Raw genomic sequence first — 11,131 nt, 5'->3', positions numbered from 1 at the left:
ATTACGCAGTTCAGTTCTGGTCACTGTACTACAGAATGGATATAGAATCCCTAGAAAGAATTCAGAGGGGAATGACAAGGCTAATCCCGGGCATAATTAAAATGGCTTTTCAAAATTTACATGGTTTTCTTACGATTATCCACCTATAAAGATTGGAATATGAAATAATTTTATGTAAGATAGAAAATGTTGACCGTGACCTTGGCCTGTTCTATGCTGTACTTAAAAACATTCAAGTCAGAATCATGAACTCTAATCTAGAAGAACTGAGAAATGCAGAGACCTGGCAGTTGCAGCATTAGTAAATATGGCAAATTTTGTGACAAGAGGTACCGGTATGGCCAGCATAAGGACAGAACCAGACAATGTGATGTAGTCGTGGCCAGAATTAGGCTAGGATAGACACATCTGGCAAGTTAGTAACGCTGTACCCATACCGGAACACTTAGCATGTAAACTTTGTGATAAACCTTTAAAGCATACACTTGAACACTATATTATTGAATGTGACACTGTCAAAGACTTCAGGCCACCTGGTTTATTGCATCATGAACTTTGTAATTACTACATTGAATCGGGGGTGCTTGAGGACATTCTTGCTGTTTATCCCAAATTTGCTAGCCCACATTGATTAGTCTTCAATTAGAATATGACGTCCAATGTATATGAACCACTGTCCGCTTGGCAATGAACAGTGACATCACCCACATGACTCTGACCTATATATACTGCTAATGAATATGATGTATTTCTTTGTGTACGAACCTCTTTCCTGCATGGCAGGACTAAAAACTATGAAACCTATACCTTTCTTGGTCAGATCTTGTTACATCATCGATAAATTTTACCATAGACAAATTAATTTTCCCGGTGTTGTAGAAATTACAACAAAAAGTTCATCGGGCGATAACATATATTTTCTAAAAAGCAAAGAATTTCTATTAATTAACATGGAATTGAAATATATATTTGGTTACAGGATGAGCCGAGCATTATGTACCAGTTGTTGGCCCGATTTTCTCCCCACGGTAAAGAGATTCAGGAGCTGGGCATCTCACCAATCCTCGAATTATTTGCTGTGTGTGTCCACAAAGACTATGGCGGTCGCGGCATCGCGGCCATGATCATCAAGGTAATTGTGCATGTTAACTTATAGGAGAAGTATATTGAAAATCACAGTTATTAAACCTAAAACAATGCTAAATATTCCTCAGAGGAGGTACTAAATACCATCACCTTGACACTTGACATTGGTTTATTTGAACACAGTGACAGTATTATCTCCTTCTAATATCTTGCTGTGTGTTTCGAGTATCCTGATGTAGTTCCTTTAATTCTCTTTCCAACTCTACGATATCCTCTATCTCACATTTGTCCAACTTACATAAACAACATACAGTACAGTTGAACTTATTTTCAAAGATACCACAAACAAAAACTACAAAGATAATGGTCCGATTAAGCCTTAAAAAGAAAATGATGCTTTTCACTAGGAGGGGAAACTTTATTTTCACATTACTATAAGTCAATGGACGTTAGTTCAAACAGATTATAGTACAATTGGTCTGTTTCATTTAAGGCGTCTTTCATACCATAAAATAACCAAACTATATTCAACTTGGGTATGCTGGTAAAGAAACTATTCACTTTATAGTATGTAATATTATTTTTGCAGGCACTTCCTTCTGTTTAGTTTGAATTTAAAAAGGTAAATAAAGAGAAACTTCTTAATTACTTCTGACAACTTAGGTTTTTGGATCTACCTGATACCAAAAACCGTTATAATTTACAATCACTACGTGTTTCAGAAAACCCTGGAGCTTGGGGATGAGCAAGGCTGCCGTTTAGCAGTAGTTCAGATCGCCAATAGCTTGTCGGAGAAGATCTACAATCGCTTGAATTTTCAAACATTTAAGGTGCTCGACCTAGACACAGTAGCTGATGAATTTGATCTTGACACCTCAATCATACCTGGTGAAACTATATTGAGTCTGATGGTCAAAAATCTCCCCAGCAAGACCTCAAACCCACACCCTCAGTAAAACGATATATATATATATATATATATATATATATATATATATATATATATATATATATATATATATATATATATATATATATATATATACTGTATATTAGTTGCTGGTGGCTGGAGAGTTGCCATAACGTAACCAGCAATGTAAGAGAGTATAAAACAATAGTTGCACTGTAAGAGATAGAACTCAAGGACAGACGAAGCATTTTGTGTCATCGTTGTTTTCTCTTAGCTGCTGGTGTAAAAATGTTTTTGACTCGACCGAAATTTCGTATCTTACGTACCTAGAGACCTTGCCAGATCTGATAGTTATTATGGAACTGAAGCCAAAAGATGAAAATTATTCACAACTGAGACTGTTGAGAGGCTGGTAACGGAAATGATACCCGGGCTGAAGGTCCTATCATTGGGATTCGTGAGGTTATGACTGAGACCTTCAAAGTGATGATAAATAAGGCAAAACCATCATCATCACGGAGAACCAATAACGAAAATACCAAACGTCGTAGTTTTAAGTTCTTCAAGACACGACTTCACACCACGTTGAGACAGAACTAAGTTTTCACTGCGCGCTCTGGACATTCTGAACAGTTGACATGAGTAGATACTATATTTCACCTAAATGAACATTACTTCCAAATTTAGTTACGACTGCATTTAGAACAGGAAAATTGCACCTACATTAATATGCAAACAGAAAATAATACACGAGTCTTTTAAACTAGAGAAAGATGTCTTTACTTACGGTTGGTACGGTTGGTGGTCTGAACAACTGTCACTCGGAGATGGTTATGAGCAATGACAAAGCAAGGCTCTTGTGGAGTGGAGAACGTTGGTGCTGAGGTTGCCAGATTTTAATTTCATATTTAATTTAAAGTGCGTTATTTTATAATTTCTATGACCCAATCTATTAATTCACGGCTGTTTGAATTTGTTTCTTACGAATATAAAAACAGACTGTGAGAGGTTGGAGTCATAGACCATGTTTTCTATAGACTTTATTATAACAGCGTCAGCTGGACACTGGCCACCGGCGCTGCCAAGGACAAGCCCCCCCCACTCAACATGGGAAAACATATCGTACGATGGTACACTCTTACATCTCCCCCCCCAAGTTAAAAGGAAATGACAATGCACCTTTGAACTAACAAAAGGAAAACAATGCATTCATAAAAACAACAATAATGCAGGAAAAACGAGTCAAACAAAGGAAAAAAACAAAAAAACAAAAAAACCAAAAAAAAACCTCTTAACTGATTTTACATCACATACGCTACACCACGTAGTCCGTCAACCAGCCCGGAGGCCTATAAGTACACATAACGAACGCATTTCAGTACAGAGGTTAGAGGATGACGTTCTTCATAGGAGGAGCAAATGTAAAGTATTTAAGATGAAAGAAACATAAGTGGGGAGAGAATAGTGTATCCGGCAGTTGGGAGTGGCGCGGGTATAAGTTATTTGGTTGGTAGTGGCGCGGGTATAAGTTATTTGGTTGGTAGTGACGCGGGTATAAGTTGTTTGGTTGGTAGTGGCAAGGTTATACGTTGTTTGGTTGGTAGTGGTGCGGGAATATTTTGTTTGGTTGGTAGTGGCGCGGGTATAAGTTGTTTGGTTGACAGTTGCTGGGTTGGCGGAAAAGCGAGAAGAAAACAAGTCGGAGGAATTATCTTGAAGGGAGACTAACAAAAAATACCTCCTCGTCGTCGTCCTCCTTCTCCCTACTTCTAACCCGTACTGTGACCGCTGGCTAGGTCTGCTCTTTTTCATCTATAGTCAATAAAAACAAATAGTGAAAAAGGTTCCTTTCATTCACCATATAAACCTAGGCTAATATTGACGACTAACTCGCCGATGAGTTATTTGTTTTGATGTTTATTTTCTTACTATATTTTCATCATTAAGTTCTGATGATAATCATTTCTTTGGAAAATGATCCGTGTGGTAGATATTTAGGCTATTTGGCGCGCACTACTTTGTCTTTTCGGCGGTAATGTGGCGGTGATGCCTCCTTATCCCTGAATGTAAACAGCCAATCATATAGGATATTTCAAAACACTGTCGCTCTGTCTCGATGCCGTGCTCCGATCGTTGACAGTCGCCAGTTGCCATGCCAGTGTACTCGTATGTTTATGAGCCACACTAATCGGACGGCTGCTCTCAAGTACCCAAAAAACATAAAAGTTATCTATATCATAGTAAGTTCTTTCTATTTATATGCCAGGGGTCCGTAGGGTGGAGCCTCACAGCTAGGAAGTTAGGTAAGGTTTAGGTTTGGTAGGTTTCTTTGGTTAGGTTCTAACAATGTCGCTTGTTTTTCTTATCATCTAATGTTACGTTAAGTTTAATTTTGAAATAACCACTTTTTAACACGTTTGCCAAAACTACGACATTGTCCACAATAAAACACAGTGAAATTGCAGTGTTTTTAAATTCGTTGTCTATGAAAAATCTGCAACGGGTCAATCGTCGATACTTACCCACTTTTTAACCTTGATTTTTATAGCAAATCTCTAGATTCTGAGATAGGAGGCAGCTTATCTCAGAAACTATTGATTTGCGCCAGAAATGAAGGTCAAATTCGTACATAACACATCAAAAACCATCGAAGAAACATGGTTTCATCTTCGATTTCTTTTAGTGGCAACTCATGCAAGGTCACTGAGATCATCATGACGTCATTAAGATTACAAGAAGGGGCCTTTATTACTTTCCATTTCATAGATACGAGTTCCCAGGATGAATTACTGAAGAACTAGATGTTTATCCAATTGTACATTATTAGTATATTCTTAAGGCTCTGATGTTGATAGAGAGGTGATGTGGAGAGGTCAATTGCGTAACTCTGACGTCCGTACTGCTTCACGAGCGTTGTGATATTGAAGTGTGGGTGGCAACAGTGACGGACATCGTAATCCGTAACCTTCACTAGTACAGCTTAATTAGCCGATGGATGCGAGCGTCGTCCCACAGCTCCCGGCGGGTGACTATTTAATTTGTCCCCGAGGGGGCTAGTTTATTGGGCATCCCCTTACAGCCTGTGCAAGGTGAAGCGCAAAAGCGTTTACAGCGCCCATCTGGGAGGCATGCGTAGTTCATGCTTGCCTTTATGACTCATGCATTAAGGGCGTAAGAGCCTGAAGGGTCATGGGTTTTGTCAGCAAGTAACATAAAGTGACAGAATGATGAGTGTGTGGAGAGAAAATTCCCGGTACAGTTTATCTGTTTATGGCAAAGCGTGGCAGGTCCCTAATAGTGTCAAGTGCCAGGCTATAGGCATTGAAAATATTGAGGGACATACCTTTTAGTGTGATTGTGATAGCGTGTACGTCAGTAGTGTCGGCTTCAAGGAGGACGTCGAGAGGTTGGGCCCCTGGTGCCGGCATGTCGGTGGGGGACGGGGAGGCGGGGGTGGTCTCGTCGGTCCAATAGGGGGCCCTGGTGGAGACAGCTCAGAGACATGATTTTTTTATTTTGCCGCTTACAGCGGCTACTTTATTGTGCACCCCACACTCACTCTGTGAGCGGTAGCGCAAAAGGATTACAGAGTAGAGTTTACAACGGGTCATAATAATTAACCCCCGTTGTCAGGATATTATGGCACTGAATGTTACACAGTATTTCAATTACATTATTTGTTTAGTTCTGTACATAAAGGGTAACTTATTCACAACTGCGTGAAAACAGGCGTGTGAGGCAGTATGTCTGGCCTCACACTTTGTTATTCACATTTACGTGAGAAGTATTTGGGTCTGTACATGAGAACTGATATAGTTACTAAGTGCAAAAAAGTGGATACAATCTTAATATGTCGGCTATCTTGCCATTAGAGATGAAGTGTTGTGCCATTTCACACACAGTGTGCTTGGACCTGTCCCTAAAAGGTTCTATCTTCAAACAGTCGAGGACGTAGTGTTCAAGTGTGTGGCCATGTGTGTGGCCATGTGTCTGGCCACACACTTTACATTTAGTTTTGTTTACATCTGCTTGAAGAACTTACTGCCAAAGGTACTTATATCCTAACCTTAATCTAGCGGTTCCAACATCTTGTAATCTAGTGATTTTGTTACTTGCTCCATATACATGTTTCACTTGATACATCTCATCATGGTAAACTATGGATCGACTAGTGCCTGTTTGCACTAGTCTACTTGCGTCAAACTCATCAATAAGTTCTTTCCTAATTACAGTTTTAAGGGTTCTTTTTGACAGACCCAAATTGTATTCAACGGTGTCTTTGTTAGACGCGAGTTTGGCGAGGGCATCAACTCTGTCATGTTTTATGAGGCCTATGTGAGAGGGGATCCACAACAGTTTGACCTTGACACCCCGGTCAACAAGGCACGCATATTTGTGTCTGGCTTCAGAGACAAGAGCGTGACAACCTGATTCGAGGGTGCCAAGGGCAAGTAGTGAGGATAGAGAGTCAGTGATGATGAGACTGTCAGTAACAGTGGTTTCAATGAATTTAATAGCTGTGAGTATGGCAACTAATTCAGTTTGTAGAGTGGATGCTCAGTTGTTAATTCTAACTCCTTTCTCAATTATATTACCGTCAGGTTGAGTCACAACAATAGCACTTCCAGCCCTCCCACAGGCGGTGTTAAGAAATCCATCAGTGTAGATGGTCTGTGTGATATTATCATCAGTCTGTAGAGTGTGTATGTGTTCAAGAGCTCTCAATTTGGCAGTGTGTTGGAGATAAATGCTTTGTATAATTAATTTTTTAGGCGGATATGTCGGTATTGTGATATCGAAGGGAACTGTCCTCCAGGGTGGCAGGAAGCGCTGTTGTGTCTCAATGTACAGGTGGTCTAGTCCAAACATCTTCATATGTGTAGCTGTAGTTCATACATTCTATCAATTTTAAGGAATCAATGTTATCAGGATCACCACGCAGAAGCCTCAGGGCTATCATGAGGTTGACTACAATTATTCTATCTTTAACACTGGGTATACCTAGTTCTTTCCTCATATTAGGTACTTTAGTGCTCATGGGACATCCTAGGATAATTCTGAGGGCTTTATTTTGCATTTTCTCGAGCTTGTCAACGCCTTTCCCTTCACGAAGGACCAGGGCTGGTGCGTGGTAATCTATCAGAGATCTTATATAGCCTAGGTACATTGTTTTAACAATTCTAATATTAGCACCATAGTGCGGGCTGTATCCCGCTACACTTCTAAGAGACATGAGCAGGCGCGGCTTGTGGTGGATGGACAGAATGAGGCACCATGTGTCGTGGTGATGGATGTTGACGTGCGCCGTGATCACCTCCTGGACCTTGACCTTCCCTCCCTGCCTCATCATAACTCACTCCTTGTACGTACCTGGGGCCGAATCAGAATCTGACTCACACACACAAACATTCCTAAATGTAATTACGAGAGCGCGAAAGATGATGTTATGGAGAAGAGGAGCACAGGAACACCTCATTAACTTGGACCGGTGGCTTAGTCCCTGCCGAAGTCTTATTGAACACGCATGATAAAGGAAAGTTTTTGATAGATAAACATAGAGGTTATTATAGTTAAGTATCGTTCATTTATTCTAAGAAACACATAAATAAAAATGGATTTCCTCAAATGAGCCAGGTGGCGATTGTTTTCAGTGGAGTGTTGTCAGCGGCGAGTGTTGTTCGAGTCGAGTATTATCAGTGGCGAGTGTTGTCAGTGGCGAGTGTTGTCAGAGGCAATTGTTGTCAGTGGAGTGTTATCAGCGGCGAGTGTTGTTCGAGTCGAGTTTTATAAGTGGCGAGTGTTGTCAGTGGCGAGTGTTGTCAGAGGCAATTGTTGTCAGTGGAGTGTTGTCAGCGGCGAGTGTTGTTCGAGTCGAGTTTTGTTAGCGGCGTGTGTTGTCAGTGGCGAATGTTGTTAAAGTCGAATTTTATCTGTGACGAATGTTGTCAGAGGAGATTGTTGTCAGTAGAGTTTTGTCAGCGGCGAATTTTGTCAGCCGCAAGTGTTGTTCGAGTCAAGTTTTGTCACCGGCGAGTGTTGTCAGAAGCGAGTGTTATTTGAATCGAGTTATGACCGATGTGGATGTTGTCAGATGTTTATCCCCGTGATTAACACAGCGGTGGGGACTGTGGAGTATCACCGTCTTAGAACACAGAAGGTAATGTAACACTTGATCAGCTGTACCCTCCTCCTCCCCCTGTAGCAGATTCATTCTTATCCCGTCATCATACGTCCACAACACCATCATCACCACAACACCATCACTATCACAACACCATCACAGAAGAACATAAGAATAGAGGAAACTGCAGCCGGCCAATTGGCCCATACTGGGCAGTCCCGTTTACACCCAACCCCCATTGCTCATATATCCATCCAACCTATGTTTGAAGCTATCCAGCGCATTCGAGTTAATGATGATATTTGGTAACTTGTTTACGCTCTTACTTTTCGCCATATCTTTCTTTTTTTTTATATATAAAGAGGCACCTTCCGACAGTAGACACCAGCATGCTATTTCCTGTGTTAAAGCATTACTAAAAACACTAGCTTTTGGGTGTTATTGTTAGGTACTTGTGTTAGTTCTTAGTGAAATCAATTTTACTAGCACGATTAGTAAGGTTGATATGGATGTGTTCCTATTGATGAATTAAGGTACATTAAATGTGGCATTAGTGCTAATTTTACTGGTAGTGTTAGTAGTAGTAATAATGGTGCTAAAGTGACAGTAGTTGCTCCAGTTATTCTTCCTCTAGCAGTATCAATAATAGCAACAGTAGCTGCAGCAGTACCAGTAGTGGTGTTAGTTGCAATTCAAGATACAAACAATTATTCTTATGACAAACAGGTATTTATATTCCCGGTCCGTGTTATCTTGTCAGTCTTATGTTCGTTGTTTACATTGCAGATCCGTCTCCGCGTGTTGACGCACATGCGGCCGGGCGATTCTGGGGCTAAGGTCGAGGATCATCCACCTACTTACGACGATGTGATGAAGACTGAGGTTCCTCCTCCATCCTACTTCACTGTCATCAGCGAGACAATCAAGCCCGCTGCTACATCCTCGTCTGTGGGGGCGTCCTCGTACACATCCCCAGACACCCCTCCGTCCTACGTGACCTCCGTTAGCGGACAGCTACAGCAGTGCGGCGGCGCAGAGGCCATAGAGTATCTGCAGTGTCCCCCAGAGTACCAAAGCCCCAGGCACCTCCGTAAGATCTCACCCAGAATCTTGCCAACCCTTCACGAAAACAGAGTGCCCACAGATACGGCCGTTACTGCTACTGCCGCAGCTACTGCCGCCGCCACTGCTGCTGCCGCTCTAGCTACGGTCGTTCATCTTGGAGGGGTGGAGGATTCGGAATCGATGGAGGATCCCATCAGAGGTCCCATCGTGAGACACCTCAGGTCGACGACGATAGCCACGCTGGATGTGTCCTCGTCTGAGGAGGTCTCGGCCGAGCCCTCCATCTCCTCTACAGTAACAAGAGATGTCTTAAACCAAAATTGCGAAATTGATCTTCAAGCACCATCTTCCGTGCCAAGTTTTCCATAATTATCTGTAAACAAAATATCTTATCGAATTTAATATATTGCGGGTGATAAACAATGTACAAATCTCACGAATGTTGCCACCATGTACAAATGGGCCCTACTCATTATCGTATAGTCAGACGCTCAATGGCAATCTTGTTACCATATAACCTTAAGATTATATTATTAATATATGTGCCTATGCTATTTCACTTTTTCGCCTTTAAAAGTGAAAAGTCAAGCAAATATTCCTATATGTGATATGTATGTTAAAATATATATTATCTATTTTAGCTTATTACAATATTTGTTACATTACAAAAAATATTATGTAAAGATGAGATGTCTTATTGTCCATGCTAACTCTATATCATTATTAGTACCATGTTAATTACTTACTCTGTATAAACTGCAAACATGGCGTTGACCCACAGTACAGTATTGTGAGAACATCTGGAAAGTCTGCAACAGCTATTATGTCTGCTGCAATTAACAATTTTGACGTTAGATGTATTATGTGAGGAAAGAGAGCAGGAATTATATTATTTTCACTAATAATGAATACTCGGTTGAGTACCCGGCGTTGTCCGGGTTTATTTTTGAAGGTCAGCTCACAGTCTATGCCCGAGACTACACTACATCCACTACAGTGACTACACTATGCACTATCATCTACATTACATCCACTACACTCAAATAATGTATACACACTGCCTTACAGATATCAGTGGAGATCGCGTGAATGTTTGTGGGAGACCTCGCTCATCAACAAGTAAGGACAATGTCATAGAAGCATTGCCAGCGATCTCCAAAACTGTGATAAAAAAACTGTAAGGACTCATCTAATGTATATTCGTGAAGTTGCAGAAACGAAAGAAGTGTTGTTGATAATCTATTTGAAAACAATACAACGTATGATTGGCTCAAAGGTATAGAAAAGACGAAGAAAGACCCATTACTGATATAACAGACCATAATCTATTACAAATACATTGCTGACTAAATGTTGCTGAAACACCCAAAAGAGGAGATTGGGAAGAAATGGACTTGCAAAACAATGAAGAATCTCTCAACATATTTACCAAGGAAGTAGAGGATGTAGTAGAGAAAGGTGACCGCCAAAGCAGAATAATGAAAGAGGAGGCAGATGACAAAAAATAATACAATGAAATTTAAAAGACAGGGAAAAATATCACGTGAAAAAGCCTCTCTTACCTTGCCAAACCTAGCAGATAATAAACTGGTTGAGAGTTTATTTCGTTCGTTACTTTTCACATTGGTAACTTGAAAATATACGTTCAACCTCCGCTTTACTTAATGCGACTATTGCTAGTTCTTGAAAGCAATTTTCATTTCGCAACAAGTACAGTAGTATCACGTTGGTAACACCGCTTCTTGTCCGATCAGCAACTTTGGGTCTCCTGGGTGACCGCCTGGCATAATGATTACTGGAAACCAACATTTCGTGGCCTTGTTAGCTCTCCTTGGTCAAATTGACTGAACATCAATTATTATTAGTATTATAATTATTATTATTATTATTATTATTATTATTATTATTATTATTATTATTATTATTATTATTATCATTATTAATGTATT

General features: G+C 40.5%; 1 protein-coding gene across 1 annotated transcript; it reads left to right on the top strand.

Moving 5' to 3' along the window:
- Nucleotides 1–977: 977 nt before the first annotated feature.
- On the top strand, nt 978–2,107 carry LOC121865534 (the record flags this gene model as incomplete). Its single annotated transcript, XM_042365054.1, is given in 2 exon segments — nt 978–1,132; nt 1,809–2,107. Coding segments are annotated over 2 exon segments (389 nt in total), but the record flags the coding sequence as incomplete, so codon positions are not given.
- Nucleotides 2,108–11,131: the final 9,024 nt, after the last annotated feature.

Source organism: Homarus americanus, unplaced genomic scaffold (genome assembly GCF_018991925.1).
Source record: "Homarus americanus isolate GMGI-L3 unplaced genomic scaffold, GMGI_Hamer_2.0 scaffold20939, whole genome shotgun sequence".
NCBI classification, from domain to species: Eukaryota; Metazoa; Arthropoda; class Malacostraca; order Decapoda; family Nephropidae; genus Homarus; species Homarus americanus.
This window is presented reverse-complemented; position numbering and strand designations above follow the sequence as displayed.